The sequence below is a fragment of the Aristolochia californica genome, unplaced genomic scaffold, assembly GCF_029961685.1.
Source record: "Aristolochia californica isolate CCGP_79_NKW_82.1479 unplaced genomic scaffold, dmAriCali1.0.hap1 SCAF_9, whole genome shotgun sequence".
Lineage (NCBI taxonomy): Eukaryota > Viridiplantae > Streptophyta > Magnoliopsida > Piperales > Aristolochiaceae > Aristolochia > Aristolochia californica.
The window spans coordinates 28,781,065-28,805,636 of record NW_027182290.1 but is presented as its reverse complement, the minus strand read 5'-3'; the positions used below and the strand labels follow the sequence as shown (position 1 = coordinate 28,805,636).

Genomic DNA, 24,572 nt, shown 5'->3' with positions numbered 1-24,572 from the left:
CCTGCATACTCCTACTATCTCGTGTCACTGTTTCTTGCCTTTCTGGGAAAAACAAAACCGGAAAGGCAGCTGCATGTTGTTACAGGGACAGCACATATCGGTGCATCTTTATGAACTTAAATGATCCAATGACGTCTTATACAGATTGATGGAATTCTTAAACTCATTACTTAAATTTGGGCTTAAAATGGATGGAACTATGACTCAGAGCTTCTTTAACAAAACCATCCTTAGCATTTGATTCCATCACCTGGCATCGGGTGTATTCAGTGTCTTATTGAAGAGAAAAACTCTAATTAGGATACTTTATTTTGGAAACAAAGTAAATCAGTTTTACTATGGCACATATTTTTATTCACCCATGAGAGGCTACTTGAGTTTTTTTTTTTTTCAATAAGTAGCCTACTTGAGATTAGAGTCCTTTCTTCTATAAAGCACTGCATATAAACGAATTTTATCTGTGCCAATTGTTCTGAACTACTGCAGAGTGAGTTAATCTCTGTGATTGGGCTTGCTGCCTTGTTAATTTGGTTCTTCTCAAATTTCTATTAGGCCTTTGAGTTCAAAGTCAGCAACAAATGTGACAAAGTATGGTAGAGGAAACCTTTGTTTGGAAGCTAGATGTGAGACTAAAATGCAGCCATCATTTGGCATCAACACTGGGATATATTTGAGTATGCCTCCAGGTGCAGTTCTGACTTGTTTGAGTGAGCTTGTATCTCTTATTATGAAAGAGAGTGTGTGGATAAAGGGTTGTGTTTGAAGATTAGGTTCTGTATCTTAATAACTGTAGGGTTTGTGGCTCCTTCTGAGAGGAAGACAAAGTTGGAGAGCTTAGAAAGGTATCAATAATGTGCCAAACCTAAGATTGCAAATGTTTAGTAGGCAAATGGTGCTCACATGTGTTCAAATTTCTTAGTATTATCATGGCTTTAGGCTGCTGTCTTGGTTCAAAAGCACAGTGGCAGATGGCATATATTGTTGCTTTCTACAGATATCTCATGTTACCTGTTAAATGCTGCTTATGGTAATAGTTTTGAGTTCAGTAGCTTGTCTGGTTACATGCATGGAAATTTTCTGTGTAAACCTAGTTGCAGGCAGAGAAGGTGTCTAGGAGAGTGTGTCAAAGTCCTAGTCAGTCTATTCAGCAATCAGCATTCTCATTCAGTGAAGAATTTCTGATCTTAATTTTGAGAAAACTGGCTGAATATAAATTTGAGAATGATTTTATGTGGATTTCCTATTGTGTTTTCTCTTCCCCTTTATTTTTCTGACCCTTCCTGTTTGCATTTAACTGACTATATGTCTGCATCTTGGCTGTCGGTTATCTATAAAATGCTTCTACAGGATTGTAGTTGTGAAAACGGCTCTTTGTTGCCCTTTCCGTGAAGAGGTAACTGGAAGTTGTTTTAAGTTCATCCATATATGGTATAACTGAACCTTGATTTTTTAAATTAATGAATAACTTTTTTCAGTTTACTTATTGGAAACAGATCCAGGCTCTAGTCTTAGTCAAGAAAAATAGTTGACATTAAAACATTAATTGCCCTGTCTTAACCTGGTCTTTCGTCTGGTTACTGAGCTTTTGTTCTGGTCCCGTTTGGTGTAGCGACGAAACTGTCACTTTTTGGGAAACTGAAATGGAGTAAACTCTGTCTTCAATTTTCCTAAGATTTGCACAAAAATTCGCTTCTCAAAACTTGCCGTTTGAGTGAGGACTCTGTTAACCCATAATAGAATCTCTTGAAAGATGGGTTGGGTTGTCTTGTCTTCTTCTTAAAAGGCATCCCAAACTAAAAACGTAACTAAAACTTTAAATATTATGTTAATTAAACTAGTTAGAAAATAATATTTTGCATGTTTATATGTATGAATTAGACTTTAACTGAGTTAGACCAATTTGAGGAAACGATGAAAGGGTAATTTTTTTAATACAAGCTTCTCTGATATTGTGGTTTTAGATATGCTTGTCATTAATGTTGTGTTTTCATATATGGTCAATTTTTTAATAAAAATCTCTTAACTCTAATTGACACTATTAAGGATATCATGATTATGATTTTTAATATTTAAATTTATTTATTTGTTTTTTATTTTAAAATTTAAAGATAATTGAGAGAGGCATCCTATCCTCTCCAATACTAGCAAAAATAGGAGACTCCTTCCTTGCCCAAAGAAAAACATGAGGGGAAGGAGGACAACTTCTCTTTCTCCCCTATTTGGGATGGGAGCAAATGCATCCTTATAGTCAGACTTGAGGGGTTGGGGAAGAAGAGGAAAAATTATTATTCTAGATCATGTCTAATTATTCAATTCTTTGAGTGTTTAACAATGGAACTACATTTATTTGCCTACTTTCCACAATATCATCATGTGAGTTTTATGAGATCCAAATTTTCTACGATGTTTGTGTACTTGACTCACCATTCGTCTTGACTCCAGCTATAAAAAACATTGTTATGATAGAAAAACCAACGATTAGGGTTTTCTTGTTGTCACCCTTCCTACCCAAACCATCTCGGAGCATCATCACCCATTAGTTATGTGTTGGATTCCACCATTTCCAACAAGAATCCTCCTCCTTTCCATTGGAAGCTTTGACACTTTGTGTTTTACCGTCAGATTTGTGCCAAACCTCCTTGCCTGGTGTCGCCTAGTCGTTGACCAGATCTGAGTTGTCCTCCTCCGCCATTGTCACAACTATTGACCTAGAGTTGAATATCATCCATATTTTAATGATAACAAAACTCAATAGTGTCAACAATTACAAATTTAACATTTCATATGTGTCAACAATTACAAATTTAACATTTCATATGTTTTTCCTTCAAGAGATACAAAAATCAAGGACTTTACAAAAGAACTTGAACATGCACCTCAAGATCTCAAACTCTATTGATGTGTCGAGTTATCTTGAAGAAACACCCACGAGAGAAGAAATGAATAATAGAAGTTTAGATTCCCAAGTGTATAGAAAATCTCAATAACTTTAACCATAAGAAGGCATGCCCAAATCTTTAAAACTATTCTTCAACATGATAGAATATGCAAGTAAACTATTCTTTCTCTAAAACTTGTTAACAAACTTATGCAAATAAAAGCTATTCTTCCTATGATGAACTTCGTTTGCATAATTAAGGTTTGACTTAGATAACACCCTTCATTAAGTGGTGATTATGAAAAGAAATATTACATTAAAATTATTATTATTGATTTAGGGTTTGGTTTTGAGACTGCGACCAATCACCAATGTGGAAAAATTAATTCTTTTTAAGAAAAGACCGCCAGAAAAATAATTATTTAGGAGGGGAATATAAGCCAATGAATGTGTTTATTTGTCACTAAGTAATGAATCGATTAACATAGGATTAATATATTAGAGATTCATGAAATGTGTATTTTTATATTTATTAATCAACCACGTGAAATAAAAATTATTATATTTTAATAATAATAATTGACAATATCCATTAATAAGTGTAATAATATTAAGTTTGATAATTAATTATAGAATGGTTTTAAAATAAATCGATAATGAAGAACAAATAATATCAATGCTTATTATATTTGTTAATTATGAACATGTTAATAATATATTTGATAAGAAATTAACAAAATAATGTCAATTTAATTAATTCATATGATAGTATGTTTATTTACACTTATCATCAAGACTTCTAAAATTTTAATATAATAAAAGTATTAATAAAAAACATAAAATAGTATTTAATAACTAATAAATATAATAAAATTAAATTCGTAATAAAAATACTAATACCAAGCATTAATAGTTTGATAATTAATTATAAAATGGTTTAAAAATAAGTTTAAGCAATAATTAACAACTATAATAATTAATAAAATATGGAGAAGAAATAATGTCTATACATATTATATTTTTCAATTATGAATATATTATAAATACATTTTCTAAGTAATAAATAGAATGATATTAATTTAAATAATTCATGCAATAATATTTTTTATTTACATTTATTATCAATATAAAGTAATAATAATGAATAAAGGAAACATGAATCAATAAATTTTATTTAATAATAATCGATAACAATAACTAATAAGTATAATAACATTAAATATGTATAAAAATAATAAAATTTAGAAAATATCTTAAATATTAATAATAATAAGGTTTTAAAATAATTAGTTTAAACAGTAATTAAAAACTAGTAATTAATAAAATAAATCCATGGTGAAGATAAAACAATGTCTATGCTATTATATTTGTTAATTAAGAACTTATTGTTAATGTATTTTCTTATTAAATTAACAACTTAACATCAATTTATTTGATTCTTATGCTAGTATGTTTTATTTAAACATTTATGATCAATAAGGCTCCTAAATTTCTATGTAACAAAAAATAATAATAGGAAATAATAGTCAATAAATTTTAATAATAACATGAAATATGTAATAAAAATACTAATACTAATAATATTTAATTATTAATAATAGTAAGGTTTTAAAAATATTTGAGATTAACCAATAATTAAGAACATTTTTTTATTTTAAAATACTAAATATCAATAGTTAATGTTTTTATTTATTAAAAATATTAAAAATTTTAAAAATTAACTACTACCTATCAATAAGTAACAAGTATACTAATTAATAATACTAAGGTAATATGACGGTTTTAATAGGATAGGATATTGAGTACAATTTTTTTTACGATTGAATGTCTTGACATAAGTGTAATGTTGAATTATTCAATGTAAATTGTATGTGAATGAATTGTGGATGTGATGTGAATTTGATTTCACCCGTTTAAAATATTATTTTGCGTAGGGTTTAATTACGTGCAACATTGTGTCACTTTAGTTGGACTATATCAGATATCAAGCAATTTAATCCCATATGAGTTTATTATATGACAATGGTATCTTAAAGTGACTTTATTCATAATCTAAGAAATAATACTTGTTTGATGTTAGTAATTGACACCTTTCCATTTTGAGTTTTTTTATTAATTTATGTGCATTAATCTCTCATGTATGAGAAAATTTTCACATTAATCAATGAAATGATTAGGGTGAAGTGGAGACTCCCTGAATATTTACTGAATAAAGAAAAAGAAGATATGAGATGAAATTGATTTGGGATGAGAAGCCAAAAAACTAAAAAAAATAAAAAAATCCTTAAATATAACTCTTCTAGGGCCTCAGAGTTGATTACTATGACCATGACTATTTTTTGCTTCAGTTGGCTTAGTGGCAATTTACAACCGTGAGTTTGGGCAATTCATGTTGAGGAGGCAAATGACAGACATTGCAACATTCTTAATGCTTGAGAGGTATAAAAATATTGTATATATGAGTCATAGTGTAGTTCAATTGATCCCAATTCATTCGAGGTGAAGATTGGATTATGTATTAATTATTTAAACTATGTAATTATATTTTTTTAATGATGGTTAAGTATCTTAAACTATAATTTATGCAATTATATTTGTCATTTAACTATATTAAATTGGAGTCTACATGAAGAACATGTGTAATTTTGTTTGGTAACCTATCTATAATGGAATTATAGACTATAAAATGTATTATTATGTGAAAATTGGTATGTAAAATTCATAATAGAAGATTGTTATTTTTTTACGTAAAGCTATGTATGTGTGTATATATATAAACAACTACAGGAAACAAAATCACTCAAGGAGATCATTTGTGGACCATTGCACTAGGGGTTGATGGTAATGTGTAACTATTTAATGCTCTAAATCTCTACTTGTAAATAGTTCTTCCAAGGTAACTAGAAGGAATGTTAAATATATAGATGTGTTTGGTGAAGATGAAAATATTCCCTAGATAAAGAAGACAAAACCAATAGACTCATTCGTCACTTGAATTAAAAAGCCGACACATTGCAAGCTTAAAGATATGGAGAAAAGTGGATTGAGAAAGAAAATAGGTATAATGATAGCTAATTTTTTTTCTATAATATCATTCCTTCGTATCATAATGAAATATTCATACGACACGAGAAATTTAGGGTTAATTGTTGCATGAGGAAATGGAAGAATTGAGATCATATATTATATAATTTAGGGATAATTGACAAGTATGGGGAGCACATTGATATGTGTTGGTTAGATTGAATAAGGTTTATGCTACAAAACAAAGGAACAATATGTATTAAATCAGCTTATGTTAGTGGAAAAGCCAAAGATGCAAATACTTATTTTAGTTCACGAATGAGGTTATCAAGGAAATCAATAAAGAAAATATTGTGCACATTGTCATGAATAAGGCATCAAATTATAAATTGGCTAGTAAAATATTGTAAAAGAAACAATCAACCATATATCGGAGTCCATGTGTTGTAAATAATAATTTATATATATGTATATATATCTAGTAATTGAAGACATTTGTAAATTAAAAGGTCCTCATAAGGTATTCATGAAGTATAGTAAATTTTTATTTTCATTTATATTCATGGACAATTGATATCATATGATGCGGGAATACATTGGTCTGAGAGAAATAATTCATTTTGGCATTCCTTTTGCCACTCATTTTATCGCATTTGAGAGTCTTGCATCTTAAAGGTAGGTATCTATTATAATTTTAAATATTTTAATTAATATTTAAGTAATATATTTTTAAAAAAGCTTTATAATCATATCTTTTATGCACGATGAAACAAGGTTATAAAGAAGAAGGGCAAATAAGTTAGATATATAGTATTTGATAATGAATTCTTAAAAAACATGTCAAAAAAGTGATCTTAATATTGGGTGAAAGTACTTAAGTTTCTTGATGGTGAGAATGCATTGTCTTTGGGGTTTGTACATAATCTTATTCATCAAGCTAAATTAGCATTTCGATTAAATTTCCCCCAAAAGTACAAGAAGTATTAGAAGATAATAGTTAAATGTTAAAAAAATAGATCTCTTCTAATTTGCATGAAATGGTTCGTTTTTAAAACCTAAAATCTTGTTCAAGAATTAGCAAGCGGGGTGGTAATTAAGTGTAAAGTAGTAATACGAGATGTTGTGATGCAAGCATAATTGGATATTACAACACATATTTGTACAATCGGAAAACTTAAACCATATGAGACACACAACAATTGGAATGATAAATGAATACTATCTGGTTTTATAAAATATATGTTAAGTAATTACTAATGATTGATTTCGTATGAATATCTAATATATATAGTATATGTATATACATACATATTTCTTATAGTTGATTGTGAATGCATTTTAGGACTGACACTTTAAACCTATAATGGATAGTGAGAAGAATTTTGGGTCAAACTATGCATCATTTGGATGTGAAAGAAACTGGGGTATGTTTCCTACCATCCATTCGAAACCTAGAAATCGATTAAAAATGGATCATTTAAATGATCTTGACTATCTTAATTATAACATGAAGCTCAAGTCTCAAAATACACAAGCATCAGGAAGTAGTAGGAATAATAATTTTTGGAAGATATGAATAAGTTGGAGTGTCATTGATGTAATTAGTTTATGATTTTTGTCTATTCTTCTCTTTTAGTAAGGTGAAGGGTATACTTGTAATATTGGTACTTTTAACATTTATAAATAAAGCTTAAGGGGGATGGTTAGAAAAATTTTCATAACCCTATTCAAGCCTCTTCCTCTTGGCTCAAATTCGTCCATACACCTCTTTCTCTTTTCCTCCCTTGGTTTCTTCTCCCCTCTCTCCCAAAAGCTAGAATTCCTCTCTGCTCTCCTTCCCTTGAGATCTCTTGCGTTTATGTCTTGGCCCTGGAAATCAACATGGTATTAGAGGGGGCAAAGATTTGAGATGAAAAAGGAGAAGAAGAGAGAGAAGAAAGGTAGGAAGAAGAAGAAAACGAAAAAACGAAGAATTTCTCATTTTTCCTTAGTCTTTTTTTCCTATTCCTTGTATTTAGTTGAATTTTTCACTCCCTTACCGTATGTTTTCTATAGAAAATTAAATACTATTGAAAAGATATTTGAGTCTAGTTTCAAAATCAAAATGAATTGTTGAAATTAGATTTTTCTAGAAAGAGAAATTGACATCTGAAGCAAAAAAGCTCAAACAACAGAAAAGTTTTGTGTAGCAGTAGAAAACCTCAAATTCCTAAATGGCTTGTACCAAAATTACTGAGGATTTATATTGAGAATTATATCTCAAAAGAAATCTATGAGAGTCTTATTTTTATCCTAATAAACTATTTATCAATATGATATTTTTAGAGAGAGATATCCTCATTAGAAGAAACAAAGGTCATGTTGGTATCTTGTTGCATGTGAAGATCCGAATTTATGTAGAATTGTATGCTTCATTTTTTGAGTTGCTGTTATTGATAAAAAATATTAGGAAAATATCTCATGATACTCTTGGAAAGTTTCTGTTTGTTAACTAATAATATCTGGAAAGAATCTTTAGAAGATCATCTTATTTTCAGAAACTTTCCTTGATTTATTTGTCAAAGAGAAGAAGTGTTCCTATTCTAAATTATGGCAACTTCCCAAAAAAGTAGGTACTTGATTTAATGCTGAAATTATAGAAGTATCTATATATGGAGATTTTGATCTAGGATTGAATTCAAAATGTGTGCCTCTTCTCTGGTTATGAGAAACCCTTGCAGCATATTAACAGCATGTTGTAGCAGCACTCAGTGTACTTATCCCCGTAAGAAGTGAGCAACCTACCTTAGCCTATCATTAGGTTAAATCCTTTCAAGCTATAATTGGTCTAGCCTCAAGCTTTGCCTTTGGTTTTTTATCTTGCCTTTCAGAATCGGTTTCATTCTATAATTACATCTCTAAGCATGGACTATATTCAGACACATGACACTTATGTCATTGGCTGCTAATTAGTTGGTTTAATATGGTTAGTTATCGGTTTGGTGTCTGAATTAATCACTGATGCAGTAAGCGTGGAAGCATCATCCGTTACTATTTTATTCACTCCTCTATTTTTGAGAAGATCATGCAGCTGCTCTTGGAACTAGCAACACTCAGTTCAATTATTCTTTTTTAGAGGATTAAGAACACTCGGTTCAACTTATTGGCAGCTTAGTACTTGGTTCGAGTTTATTATTTGATGCACATGTTCCTTATTCAAGGATGGACTTGCTGCAGATTATCTCATGTGTCATTATTCCTATTAAGGACTTGTATTATTTACCGGTTATCTGTTGCTATATAACAACATATTTAGTATGTGTTATTTGGGCATTGGCTCATTATCGCGGGTGCTATTGTGTCTCTTTGATTGAAACATTATTATTGAAAAAGAATTTCTTGGTTGCTTGCCTATATATTAGGGTCAAAGTGGTGCACCTTATCAAATGGATGGTTACAATATGGTGAATAACTATTTCATTTAAAAATGATTGAAAGTCAGTATCATCACAATTTTTGGTAAGCATCAATTATCATAATAAGAAGATAGGTTATATGGTTTCATATTCCTAAGTCCTACAAATTATACATCTAGATATCCTACAGGTTTTAACCCTCATAAGAATTCATTGTTCTTGTAGATTATGAGCATGATTTGTTTAGTGCATTAGGTTCTATTTAGTTTTGACTGTTAGGCATTTTATTTGGTGTTTTGCTGTATAATTAAATTTAAATATTGTCTAGCAAATTATTTTATTTGTCATCTTTACACATGGCAACTTTATCTTTATGCCTCTTTCTATTTGGCAAATAGGTAGTTAGACTCAACAACATAGTGAACAATGTGTTCATTGCTTGGTATTCTGATTCACAGAGTCACTTGCAACTCGATTGAGTTGGATTGGATTTTGGACTGGGCAAGTTGAGTCGTAGGGAGGGACTCAACTCTCCTATTTTGATTAAGTCCCTTCTAACTCACTTCGAGCCTGACCACCATATTGATTCAATCAATTTGAGTCGGATTTTAACTCCCGCTAAGTATATGTTTAAAAAAATGTTAACATATTTAGCTAATTATGTATAATATATTATATGTCAAAATGGAGATATTTTATATTTTTTTGTATAATATTTAATTAATTTACTTAACATGTTATAATAATAATAAAGATTTTTAATCTATTTTTGTATTTTATAATTTTTAATTATATTTTTCTAAGTCACTTTGTAGAAACTTTCTAGGAGAGTCGGCATGCAGATCAAGTAAGTTGACTCGACTCACTCGATCCGACTTGGGATTGGTAGACACTGAGTCAGGTCCCAATCCCAAGCCACAAAACTATGAGAGTGACATTATCAACTATTTTTATGTATGACAAAAAAGGAGAGAGAGGTAGTCATCCTTTTTTCCTTTGGTACAACAAAGAGAGGAAAAAATGTAGTAATGGATAATTGTTGAAGCTACAAGCTAAGACAATTCAGGTTTCTTACTGCTAGTTTCCTAGTTCAGTTAAAATTGGTTTGAATTGGTTGTTTGATGCCCAATAAAATGTTTAGGTTCAATGTATTTGGATTTTAGTTTTAGTCTCCCATGAAAACTAGAAAAGAATATGCTTCAAAAAGCAATCTATATAATATAGGTCCTATGATAGCAATGTTGAGAAAATCTTCCCCCTATCTCTTCTAGCTCTTTTGCTTCTTTTTGTTTCTATTAATGCATGGACTTTATCAATGTTTGCATCCAATGATAGAGATGTTACTCAATGATTGCCAACACGGAGATTTCTTCCGACATGTATTATTAGAAATCTAAAATACTCCTCTTTACCTCCTAAAACCTTCTCTCAACAACTCTTCAAATTGAAACCAAACCAATTAATGAGTGTAGCTCTTGCTCCAACCAACTGCAGTCTTATTCCCCTATTCCCTTACTATCCCAGATACATCTGACTTTGTTGAAACTGGCCGAGTTGGACCGTTCAAATTAGATCGAGGGACTCGTAAGTAGCAAACACACACTAATTAACGGCTATTGATTGGATCCATTTGTAATAGATGTTGAATAAGTGGCAATAGATATGGACCTACTTTACTTAACCAATATTTTGCCCTAATTAATTTTCTTCCTTATACCATCTTGAATGCTAATTGGGTCTTATATTTAATACTTTTTTACTAAAGTGTTTTTATTTTAAAGTTATTAATTAATTTTTTTATATAAATAACGACAACAACAACGACAATAACAACTGAAGAGGAGGACCATTTCACCTATGAGGGAAGTGGGTCGTTCCTTTGTTCTTTGATTAGAGTGATAGGCCAAATAGGAGCTCGCTTTTAGTAGATTCAATTCAAAGACAAATGAGCCCATCCTCCTTTTTGCTATTCATGAAATTGGTTGAACTCTATCACCAGCGGTCCCATATTTTATTGGGAAAATGAGACGGTGAAGGAACCCTAATTTCTAATTTCTAATTTCTAATTTTTCATTTTTCATTTTTCATTTTTAATTTCTAATTTCTCATTTCTATTCATGCAACCGCCGTACCGCGGGAGGAGACCTATCCGCTTCCGCTCAAGCCGGCCCCACATGGCATTTTCGGTTTTTCTCATGGGGCCCACACAATCTCGGTTCCTTTTGCCGGACCTGGCGTTGGGGGTAAAGGTACTCCCGAGTGTAGAGCAGAGAGCACGACAGAGATGATGATGATCTTCCATCCAAGAAGCCAATCGAACGGCTCCGCTGGCATCGGATTCAGGGAGCACATGGGTGGTCATGCGGACTACGCAACCCCGACGCGCACGTTATCAACTATCCCCAAACGGTAGTAAAAACAGAAGAGCAGGTGGTTTTCCTTTTTTTTCTTTCACTCCTCTGCTCTCTCTTTGATCCATCTCATCGCGCCCTTTCCCCCTTGGACGTATATAAGTCGCAACCCGAACAAAATAACCAAACTCTCCTCGTCCTCCACCACCACCACCACCACCGGCTGCTGCTCTCCTCTTCTTTCTCTGCACTCCAACCGCTTTCTATTGATTTGCCATGGCGGCCGTGTCTCGACGGCCACACCCTCTTCACAATTTCTCGTTGCCTTCCCTGAAATGGGGCAATCAGAGGAACCTCAGGTGCGTCAAACCGAAGGCCAACGGCGATAAGCCCTCCACCGCTTTCAGATCCTTCCATTCTCACTCTGAATCCGAGGATTCTGCCTACCACGCCTCACCGCTTCGCCCCGACACCTTCCGTAAGCGTATTTCTTCCTCCGTTGTCGTCAAATCGGGAAGCTCCGCCGAAGCCGATGGCGGGATCAAGAAAGTTCGACAGAAGCTCTTGGCCCATCTTGACACCGTGGTAGCTCATGATAAGGATGGAGATTCGCTGGAAGACCAGGTAGAGAAGAACGATTCATCGGAGAGAAACGCCTGTAATTCCAAAAAGAAGAGAGTTCCCGCTCCTTGCAGTGCTCCGATCGAGGTCCGCGGAAGAGTTTCTGGAGCCGATGAAGGAGTCGTCAAACCAGATGCTCCCTCGCCGTCACAGGGCCGACCGAAGTCGCTCCGCCTCAGAGGCCTTGCTCCTCCGCTGAGAGAAGAGGAGAATAAGATGGAGATATCTACCCTCTCTATTTCTCTATCGAAGCAGGAGATAGAGGAGGACTTCTTGGCCATGACCGGATTGAAACCGTCTCGTAGGCCAAAAAAGAGGCCTAGGGCGATTCAGAAAAAAGTTAATGTAAGTGAACTTGTGGAGGTTCAACGTTCTGTCCTTCCCATTCCTTCTCTGTTTATCCTCTAATTTCGACGCTGATGCAGTTCCTCTGATTTTTGTTTCCAGGAGACGTTTCCAGGTTTATGGCTGTGTGATATAACTCCAGATTCCTACAAAATCCCCGATCATCCTGAACCTAGAACGGTAATTGCTGTCTTATGTTTTCGGAATGTCTAGGTTTGGACCGACTATTTTTCTTTGTTTTTAGGGCTCAATCGTTGAATGCTAACAATGGCCTCTCATGCACTTGTACCAGAACTAGATACTCGAAATTTACTGGAAAGTTCAATCGCAATTGAACCTGAAGTTGAGTATTGACATTACTGAATCACTGTTCAATTGCAATGGCCGACGACGATGCTTGGGATTACTCAGCCACTATTCAGTCGCACTGACCGATGCGCTTCTTGAGATTTATTCATCTTGGGCAAGAACAGCAACTATTTTGAGATCTGTCAATTCCCCGTGGAAAATCGAAAGAGAAGCTCGGCGACAACATTCTTTTTTGGGTTCTCTTTACTGTAAATATAGAGAGGATTAGATGGTAATCGCATTGCCACACTAATTTTATTCATTAAATCCAATCGTTTTGATCTTCGTCTCCTATTTTTTTTTTCGTCGGGAAATGTGAATATTTTTAGTTTGATTTCGTGTTTTTATGATCCTGAAAATCTGTTTCCAGATAGGCATTATTTCGACTCTTAGAAAATGATTGGATGTTCAGGAAAAAATCGATTGAGAAGTTTAGAGATAAACTGTAGGAAGATTCAGAGCTCTCAGCCAAAATATTTAGCGATCTTTTGCCACGAAGGGGGTTGTTCATCTTCTGATGAGGATCCTCATCTGTGAACCTCGATTAATTTTGCTGCTTCTCTGTATTTTGATGAAACTTGTGCTACTTGGGAGGAAAATCACGACTTGCAGCGTTGTGCAGGTTTAGTTGAAATCAGCTTCAAGTGTTTGATCTAATCCCAACTCCTCGTGGTGTTCGAACTGTGCGGGGGATTTAACGAAAATCTCAAATTTAGCAGGGTTAGGTCTTGTTTGTTGCAATGATATCACAAAAAGTGAAAGGGAGGGAGGAGAGTTGAGTTTTCTTGCAGAAGAGGGCAATTGATTGGCGAATGCTTGTTTGAAAGAGTTTCCTTGCACGAGAGAGAGGCTTTCTTTGCAAGTCAGGGATGAAGAGAAATTATATATTTGATTGATTCTCAATTTTTAAAAGTCTCGGCAACCATGGGGATAACTCATTTCTTTTCCTTCGTGGCATCAAATATTAATAAAATCTAGCACAGAAAAAAAAAAAGCAGTTAAAACTCATGTGAATTCATGATTTTAAATCCGAGTTTTTGCCATTTACAACATCTGATTCCTCGATTTACAGCGATAACACGAAATAGTGAAAGGGAAAAAAAAATGTGCAGTTCTTTTGCTTGCTTGAATCGTCTTTTCCGATTTCTACTGGGCATTCTTGTGGGTGTGCTTTCGCTAATTGACGAAATTGTATCAGCAGAATTTCAAGAACCTTCTCACAATATCAACCTCGGCAGGAAAGCAATCAGACTTGGTTCAGGTTCTTCGTTCCAGAGAAAAATCAGATTCGTTTCGATCATGGACAGCGGAGCAAAGAAATGGAGGGAAAATCAATTTAAAAAAAGAAGAAGGAATTTTACCTTTTTCTGGTTTCAGATTGATCAGCTATTCCGTATCTATCTGCAGAGACGGTGGGAAGATTGAACATATCTTACATCCAATTTCTTCTGTATAACTCCCGCCCAGAAAATTCAAAACACAGAAACTAGAAACACTACAATAAGAGAAGAAACGAAGAAAAGGATTGAAGGCTTACATCCAATTGCTTCTGTATACCTCTCGCCCTTTTCTTGGGCCGCCCAGGTGGTTTGTCATGCTCAAGAAAACCTCTTTCATCTGCTCTTTTGACAAGGAGACTGAGAACTTCCTCCTCTCCGTTCTTATCCTCCGCCAAGGTTCTGGCCATGGTGTGCATTCCCGATGACGACGGCGGAATCTCCCTGCGAGCCTCCTCAATCTCGTTCGCAGCCTTACAGGCTGCCCTCCTGGTGCGGACATTCCATGGCCTCGCCTAGGCTTCTTCTTCAAGATTCTCCCTGATTTCTTCATTTCCAACTTCCCGGACGTCGAAGTCGTCGGTTTCGACGACGGCGTTGACGCGGAGGCTGTCCTTCTAAAGGTACGATGTTCAAGCATATTGTTTGCTGCCGTCGAATTGGGCTTCGGAGAATGAGACGTCGGTTTCGACGACGGCGTTGACGCGGAGGCTGTCCTTCTAAAGGTACGACGTTCAGGCATATTGTTTGCTGCCGTCGGATTGGGCTTCGGAGAATGAGGATCCGATGATTTCTCAGTTGCGGTTCACTGTCATGCACCGAAGAAATCTCTGCTTTCCCCGTTTTGGAAAGGGCACGGAGAAGTTGTGGAGCGGCTGAGATTTCTTCGGTGGCAGCGGGGCAAGGACATTTGCCGCTGAGGAGTCGCGGGCTCAGCTGATCGCGGGATCATCACCATGGATCAAGAGAGAAAACCAGAAAACGATTAGAGAGAAGAAGAGCCTAGCAGAATCTACACAACGGAAGGTATGGCTGGAGATGGCAGGGTCGATGGAGATTTAGGAATCCCCAGTTTCTGAAAACATCGGGAATTGAAAGAGAGCGGGAGAGAGAGAGAGAGAGAGATAGAAAGCGGTTTTAACGTTCGCGTCCGGGTTTGGTTCGTAGGAGTTCGGGGTTTTTATTCCAATATGATGAAAGGCGATAGCTAGAATGAGCTGGGGCGACGGGTGTGGATAGTCACGTGAGTACGTCGCCCATCGCCCACTGGGAGTGCCAGCTTCCCATGGCGTAGATTCAGAAATCCAATTTCTTCTGTACGTTTCTGTGTCTCTTCTTTGGCCGCCTCGACGGTCTGGATCCGGTGAGCGCCCAGATATCCTCTTCAATCTCCTCCGACAGCGAAATCGATAACCTAGGTATCTCCAATTTCTTCTTCTCTTCTCCACCTAGCGGCGGAGCTAAGCCCCTCAGTCGCAGCGACCTGGGTCGTGTCTCCGGCGGTGAAAGAGGTGAAGCAGGCACTCTAAGCTCCCCATCCTCTTCTTCTTCCTCATCGGGATCGCACGACTCATCCTCGCTGGCGTCCTTGGTAGTGCTTTTCGCCTGAAAACGCTGCGCCAGTTGTGAGCCAAGCTGACGGAGGGAGGGCTGTCCCGCCGGAAGGGAGCGACGTCTGGCGGTGTTTGGCAGAGTGAAAAACGAGAGAGACGTGGGCGATTGGGAAAGGGATTGGGAGTTAGAATCGGGGGTGTGATTGGCCCAGTTGAGAGACGGCAGGGAGGAAGAAAGATTGGAGGCCAGGCCCTCGGAGACGGCGGCCATTGAAGATGAATAAAATAAAATAAGAAGGATCTGATCAAGAAATGGAAATATTTGCACATTAGGATTAATACGGTGAGTGGTGACGGCGAAGGAGAGTCCGTAGAATGGACCGGGGTTCCGTCCCTTCTCACCGGATGGCTCCTTTTCGGTAAAATGATATATGAATACAATACCTATAATAATCATTATTTTAATAAGAAAAGTTGAATCACAATGAAAATTGAAGGACAAGTTATATTACTAAGTTAAATTAGTAAATTAATTGGTTTAAAGTTAAATATATTTCACTTTATTTAAATTAACACACTTGTATTACTTTAATTAATATGATAATAATAAATTTTAAACATAATATTATAAATATATACAATTTTTTAACCTAAATGATTGTATTCATATCCTTTAAATAATGGATTTTTGATAATTTTATTTAATAATACATTCTTAACTATTATTGAAGATTCTCTAATATGAAAATATAATTATAGTATAAATATAATATTATTTTAAAAATTTGTTAAATATTAATATAAATATATATTTATTATTTAAATTATTAAAATAATTATTTCACTTTATAAATAATTAAAACAATTGTTTAAAAATATTTTTTTAAAATTTAAACATTTTATTTTAAATTATAACAAAAAAAATAGTTTATAAATAATTTATTTTAAATTATAACCAATTAAGAAAAATAGTTTATAATTAGAGTTGGAAATTTATAAATTTATTTAATTTTAAACCTATTTACATTAGCATAAAATATAATCATGTTTTACTTAAATATTTTTAATATATTAATTAAATACAAGTTATTAATAAATATTAAAATTGATAGAAATAATAAATTCTTGGTAAATTTTATTTATTTATATTTAATTAGACTTTACTATTCAAAATTTCAAATATCATGTCGATGTAAAAAAACTAAAATGAAGGTTGAAAGCCACTAGCTGTATGTTTCGTAAACCTGAAATAGTACATTGTCCAATGTGGGTTTTCCAATTTCTCGACTTTTAATATAAAATATGCACATGATATAAATAATGCAAGTCTAAAAAAATTATGTTTTTTTGCCTTCAACTACAACAAAAATGAAATATATTCACAAACACCCACTAAAAATTTAGGAAATACGTATCGATACCGATTTGTTTTAAAGATAACTTTCAAATATGCCCTTTGTTGCATTTTCAAATAGGATGTTCTATAATCAAAATTTAGTGAAGTATCAGTTCCAAATTAGTAACAAATAATAACAATAAAATAGAGCGAAAACCAAAGAGAGGCATCAGGAGGTGCTTACTTCCAATTGCTTATGTATAACTCTCGCCCTCTTCTTGGGCTGCCGAGGTGGCTTTGATCCTATGATGGTGAAATCCTCTTCAATCTCCTCTTTAGACAACACAACTCAGAACTTTCTTCTCTCCTTCTTCTCTCTGTTGACCAACTCATGAATGAAAGCTTTCACATGCTTCAACCAATGCTGAAAAAACTTGTTTTTTGAGTTTTAGTTGATTTGCTTGGGAGACTTGCCTGGTTTTTGTTATACCTATATCTGGACAATACTTTGCAAATTAGAAACTTAATGGAGTCACAAAGAAATGAATCTAAACATTGTTAGTCTTGGTTGTTGGGGCTTTGTCTCGCTGTTGATATTTTGTGAATGTGATAGATGTAAGGCTAGGCATTAACCTTAATGTAATCCAAGGCATATAGTTGTTTCCTTATTTTTATACATACAATGATTTAAGAAAATACTAAGGAAAAATGTAGAGTAAAAAGAATAGAGATGGTAGATTTTTGTTTTTGAAAGATTTAAATGCATTTTTTGTTAAAAAAAAAATGGCTTAAATCCAAAAAACATTTAATCAACAATTTGTTAACTATATAACTATTGATTACTAATTACTGCTTTTTGTATAGATATTTGAACCTCCAACAGCTACAAGTAATTACTCACTAAGCTAAATGTATGAGAAGCTGAAAATATCTTTTTTTTGGTTTGTTCAAACATAATTTTGTTAATTATTTCCCAGAAGAGTAATTTGCTTTTGTCATTTGCACTTCAAAGAGGAATTTGTATCCTTTGAATTTCACCTACTAGCCAAATAAAGGTTATTTGCTTTTCTACAACATTTAAGTTGTTTTATTTTTCATTCTTGATTCAAATGCTGAGTGAGTCAAAAACAAAAACTCTGGTAATTAGCTTTGTAGGAAGATTTTTCAAAGAAAAATAAATTTGCACAAAGAATAAATTGACAACTTATGATGAAAAGATATAGGGTGCTCCATTTTTTGCTGGTTTTTACTATTTAAGGGTAGGGGTCAAACACAAAATGCATCCATCATCTTTATCTAACTGCTCAAGAAATATCTTGCAGTACTTGTGGTTCTTTTGTGGTGCTTCACTTTGTGGTGGTATGCTAGTTCTGGCAGATCTCCTGAGTTCATTCATAGGAATGTTCTGATTTACTTCTAGGGTATGTTTTTTTAATTTTCCTGATCAATATTCTCCATCTCAATAATAGGAAGATTTCTCAACTGAATCACTTCAGACTTCTTGGTTTCATTACTTGTGCTCTCATACTTTGTTCTCAACATGTCTTTATACAAGGCACCTTCCTTGAAGATCATGTCCTTGCTCTTGATAACCTTACGACTTTGGTCATACCAGAAGTGATAACCAAACTTGGTACTACCATTGCCAATAAAGAAACATATCTTAGATATAGCAACAAGTTTACTTCTAATAACATAATCAATATGAATAAAAGAAACATAACCAAAAACTTTCAAGAAAGAAAGGTTTACCTTTTTGCGGCTCCAGACCTCTTCTGGTATTTTGCAATCCAATGGTGTTGAGAGACCTCTATTGATCAAATAGACAGAGATGCTAATAGCCTTAGACTATGACATCTTTGGCAATCCCGCATGCAATCTCATACTCCTAGCATGCTCGTTCAAAGTCCTATTCATCCTCTCTACCACACCATTCTGTTGAGGTTTTCTAGAAATGGTCTTCTTCATCTTGATTTCATTATCAGCACAGTGCTGCTTGGAATCATCATCTATGTATTCTCCCCCTTTATCTGACTATAGACACTTCACCTTCAAATTTGTCTCATTCTCAACCATTGCTCTCCATCTCTTGAAGGTATCAAATACATCAGATTTCTTGTTCAGGAAATAAACTCATACCTTTCTGCTAGCATCATCAATAAATGTCACATAGTATTTAGAACCACCATGGGAAGTACCATTTGAAGGTCCCCACACCTCTGTGTGAACCAACACCAATTTTGTTGTCTTTTGCTCATTTCCAGCCTTAAAAAAACGAACCCTTTTCTTCTTGCCTTACAGCCTACACACAAATTGTTATTCACAGTTTTCAACCCATGTAGCTTCCCTTTGGAGTGAAACACTTTCATTCCCTTCTGACTCTTGTGATTGATCCTATAATGCCACAAATCATAATCAGTAACAGCATCAACAACTGCAACCGTGTCTCTTCAACTGGAAGTGATGTAAAGAGTTCCAGTGTTAACTCCTTGTGCAACAATCATGGCTCCTTTAGTGACTTTCTAGGCAACAACATTAAAAATCACATTATGACCTTCATCATCAAGCTTCCCTACTGAGATCAGAGTACGCATAAGTTTTGGTACAAGTCTCACCTTGTGAATTTTCCACACTGACCCATTTGACATTCTAAATTTGACATTACCAATACCGACAATATCCAAAGGTTCTCCATCAGTAAGATACACCTTCCCCGTGATCTTCAGCAACATAATTCTCCATGATCTCACAATGTACGGTGGTGTGAAAAGAAGTTCTGAAACTAATACCCAAAAGTCAATAGGACTATCAACCGAGAAGAGTAAAACATCTTGTACCTCTTCAGTCGCGACATTTGCAACATCGTTTTTCTTTTCATCCTTCTTCAATGCTTTGTAGTTCTTCTTGATGTGACTACACTTGCCACAATTCCAGCATTTCACATTGCCCTTGTTAGAATTCCTTCACAAAATTGTATCCTGACCAACATTAAAAATTAACTTCCTGTTACCTACAAAGTTATTGACCGTAGCCCTCATAACTCCCAACAATTTGGCAGAAAGCCAAAAGAATTAAAGCACGAACTTCATCATCAAATTTAATCTGAATTGAGGTCAATTGATTGATAAACGAGCTAAACTCATTCAAATGCATTTCACTGATGTATTTTCTATCATCTTTAAAATGATGAGTTTTTCATTAAATGTACCTTATTATTTGTGTAAGGCTTCTCATACATGTTAGACAAAATCTTCATCATCCCCACTATGGTTTTCTCCGACGCCACATTGTGAGCGACGTTCTTTGACAGTGTTAACCGGACTACTCCCAACACTTGTCTATCAAGAAGATTTCACTCATCATTTTTCATACCATCTGGTTTCATATCCAGAAGTGGTGAGTGCAGTTTTTTACTGTATAGACAATCTTCAATTTGCATCCTCCAGAATGCAAAATCCATACCATTGAACTTGTTGATTCCTAGTGACGATCCTTCTCCGTCAGCCAATGCTCTCAATTACAAACCAAAGATCTAATACCACTTGTTAGGAATTAGACGCCCTAATTCCAAACTAACGAGAGTAATAATGATAATCGCAGGAGAAAAGGAAAAGGCAAGCACAAGAACAATCAACAAGATTTATACAGGTTCACATCAAGGTGAAACTACGTCCTGTCTTCCGCTGCTACAGTAATCCACTATGAAGATGAAATAATTTACAAAAGAAATCACACACAGTTACAGGTGTTTTTCTCTAACCTCTCTCTCGGGCCTCAGCTCAAGATACTCCTCGGATGAATAATAAAACCCTAATAGTGACGCCCCAAATATAAGGAGAAAATTAGGGCAACCGTGATACAAGAGTAAAATTCTCAAACTGCCCTTAATGAAACAGTAGTACCGACTTAGTGTAGGGCATTGTTTAGGCTCCACAACTTAACATGAAAAACTCTCGAGCAAGTGGATTTCGTGTGCTTTCTCGATGATGATAGCCTTTGGGTACGTATCGATATGGATAGTGTTGATGCGGAGGAGTCCCAAAAGGGTTAGTCCTCATAGTAAAAAAGCCACGCGATATCCACTCACCTGAGAACCTTGGCACCGAACAAGAACGGAGAGAAGGAGAGGCGAAAGTTCTCAGTTGCATTGTCTAAAGAAGAGATTGAGGCGGATTTATTCATCGTGACACCTTGGTAGCCCAAGAAGAGGGCGAGAGTTATACAGAAGCTATTGGATGTATGCACCTCCGGATGCCTCTCTTTGGTTTTCGCTCTCTTTTATTGTTATTATTTCTTACTAATTTGAAACTGATACTTCACTAAAATTTGATTATAGAGAATCCTTTTTGAAAATGTAACAAGGGGCCATACTTGAGAGTGATCTTTAAAACAAATCGGTATCAATACGTATTTCCTAAATTTTTGGTGGGTGTTTGTGAATAAATTTCATTTTTGTTGTAGTTGAAGGCAAAAAAAACATTAATTTTTTCGTTTTTTTTTTGTGTGAAATTATTATCACGTGCATATTAAATATTAATAGTAAAAAAATTTGAAAACCCACATTGGAAAATGTACTGTTTCAAGTTTAAGAAACATGCAGCTAGTGGCATTCAACCTTCATTTTAGTTGTTTTACATCAACATGATATTTTAAAATTTGAAAAGTAAAGTCTACTTCTTAATCTGAAGTAAAATATTTAAACATGTTTCACAATTTAAAATTTGTTATAGGTGTTATAAAGGCCTAGGATGCTCCATAATCCATACCGGGTTCAGTTTGGATTTTTGTTTTGTTGTTAGTGTGATTCTAATTGCTACAATGGAATGATTTTATTCAAAATATGTTATTGGTATATGAGATTTTAGAATAAATATTTTTAGAGTGTAAAATTGTAGAATTCTTATTGACATTATAAAATAATAAAATATAATTATTAGTATAAATAATTCAATTTAAAAGATACTTGACATAAAATATTATACATATAAATAAATAAAATTTAATCCGTCTAAGCACACGACGCAGGCATAATGTCGACCCCTCACCAATTGGACCTATGGCTTACCGATGTTTGTTAGCAGGACCTTTTCTCTGACTTGGCTGACCTTTTAGACACATAGACTTTGGGACTTTTTAAACCATTTGTGATGAGATCCGCTGTGTCGATAGTTGTAGTCGTCCGTTGATGAGACATAAACTCCGTCTTTTGAATTCAGCGTGTGTACTGAAGGGTAGTAGAACCTTACAATATCAAATTTGGGAACCCATTTGCAGAACGCCTAGATTTGATGGTGGCGAGCAAGGACCATGATCTTGGAATTAAAGGAATCAGGGAGAATCTTTTAGTTAACCTCCCGATGACGGCGATGAGGATGTAGTTTCATGTGCCAAAGGAAGCCGAGGAAGAAGAATCCTCGACGAGGCCATGGAATCTCCGCACCAGGAGGGCAACTTGTAAGGCTCCGAACGAGATTGGGGAGGTTCGTAGGGAGATTCCGCTGTTATCCTCGGGAAAGCACGCGATATCCACTGGCCTGAGAACCTTGGCGGCGGAGAAGAAGGAGAGGACGATATTCTCAGTTGCGTTGTTAAAAGAGGATTTTAATCAAAATATATATTTATTATTTTAAATTATGAATAAAATTATTTCAGTTTATATCTAATAAAAATAATTTTTAAAAATTAAATAATTTTATTTTAAATAATAATAAATATATTTTAGTTTATAAATAATTTATTTTAAACTATAAATAATTATGAAAATTATTTTATAATTAAATTTATTTAATTTTACACCTATTTACATTAATATTTTAAATATATTAATTAAATAAAGTTATTATTAAACATTAAAATTGTTAGAAATAATAACTTCTATGTAAATTTAATTATTTAATTTTATTTATTTATATTTATAATATTTTATGTCAAGTATCTTTTATATTCAATTATTTATACTAATATTTATATTTTATTATTTAATAATGTCTTTAAGAATTCTACAATTTTACACTCTAAAAATATTTATTCTAAAAACTCATATACCAAAAACATATTTTCAATCAAATCATTTCATTGTAGCAATTTGAATTGCACTAACCTCCCTTCAAACGCAAAAGTGGGGGGAGTATGAAGTGAGAAATACCTTGGATTCAGGATCTCTTGCAGTAAGCTCTCGCTTGGTATGCGAATATTTGTCGTATCGTTCCAGAATCATGGCCATTTTGTCAAATATTGAAACTCTCAAGTTAAAATGGTGTTGCAAACTTAAACATTGTCTAATATATCCATTCACCTCAGGAAAAAGTAGGACGAAGAGAAATTCGTTTGTTGAATTTAGAGTTACAGGGTAGACCATTATCTCTTGAAGCGACAATGGAGTTCAAAATTAACACATCTTCTCGTTAAGTTGAGAAATTGACTATTATCTCAACCAACATGGCTAATAGTCGAGCGGAATGGAACTACATGAGCAATATGTCGGACAACTTGTAGAACAGATGATTTTTGGACGAGGGAATCGACCTGTGTCGCATGAAGTGAATTCACTTTCACTCCCCACTTGCAGAGTGTACTAACGATTTTTGGGGCACTTTCCCTAGTGAAAATAGATTACATTTCACTTAATGAATGTGCACTAACTGCGGGGTTAGTGCACTTTGAAAATGTTGTGAAAAGTGAAAATGAAGTGAAAGTGAAATATTTTTTTGTGTTAGTGTACGCAATGGAAAGTGCAATATATAATATTTTTTTGTGTAAGTATACACAATGAAAAATGCAAAGTAAAGTGCAGAGAAATTTTTTATTAATAGAATATTATGATAGAATTGATATTCATAACTTTTACTTAACTTTTTTTATTAATAAACTAAAAGATAACTTTTAACTTGTGATAAATTATGAAATACTTAAAATTTTTATTAATATTATTTAATTAATTAAAAATATAAAAAATAATTAAACAAATGCTTACTTTTATAATATTAAAATAGTTAATAAACTTGTAATTTTATAATATCTAAATTCTCACTCATACATAAGTAATTAAATATAATATTTTCCATCATCAATTTATATAAAAAGGATATTTCATTATATAAAGTTAGTCTATTATCTCTTAAAGATAGTTGTACCCAACTTTTTTATTAATAAACTAAGATAAAATTTAAACTTGGGATAAATTAATAAATAATTAAAAATTAATTAATTAATTAATTATAAAATAAAATAATTAAACAAATTCTTACTTTTCTAACACCAACTAGAGATTTCTCCTTTGAAGTATTTATTTACAAAATTGCCACTTAGGGTATCCACTAATATTAAGAGGCAGGGAGGAGAATATCACGTCTAGGGGTATCATTTGAGTGAAACACACACACCCATGCTCATATGGTCCTATTCATTTGCCACCCTTTCATAGCTTCTTTTTTCATCAGTTCTT

At 33.8% G+C, this 24,572-nt stretch overlaps 3 protein-coding genes across 3 annotated transcripts; 1 reads left to right on the top strand and 2 right to left on the bottom strand.

Annotated features, from left to right (window-relative positions):
* The first annotated feature begins 11,852 nt into the window (after nt 1–11,852).
* LOC137942180 (uncharacterized) lies at nt 11,853–13,229 on the top strand. The gene is made up of 3 exons (XM_068787874.1): nt 11,853–12,614; nt 12,717–12,794; nt 12,907–13,229. The coding sequence occupies exons 1-3, from the start codon at nt 11,925–11,927 to the stop codon at nt 12,910–12,912; spliced, it is 774 nt and encodes a 257-aa protein (XP_068643975.1). The 5' UTR covers nt 11,853–11,924; the 3' UTR covers nt 12,913–13,229.
* Nucleotides 13,230–15,535: 2,306 nt separating this feature from the next.
* Nucleotides 15,536–16,063, bottom strand: LOC137940728 (uncharacterized). The gene has a single exon (XM_068785861.1). The coding sequence runs from the start codon at nt 16,061–16,063 to the stop codon at nt 15,536–15,538; it is 528 nt and encodes a 175-aa protein (XP_068641962.1).
* A 3,587-nt stretch (nt 16,064–19,650) lies between these two features.
* Nucleotides 19,651–21,310, bottom strand: LOC137940727 (uncharacterized). The gene is made up of 2 exons (XM_068785860.1): nt 21,216–21,310; nt 19,651–20,089 (listed from the first exon to the last, which is right to left on the bottom strand). Exons 1-2 carry the CDS (start codon nt 21,308–21,310, stop codon nt 19,651–19,653), a joined length of 534 nt encoding a protein of 177 aa, XP_068641961.1.
* Nucleotides 21,311–24,572: the final 3,262 nt, after the last annotated feature.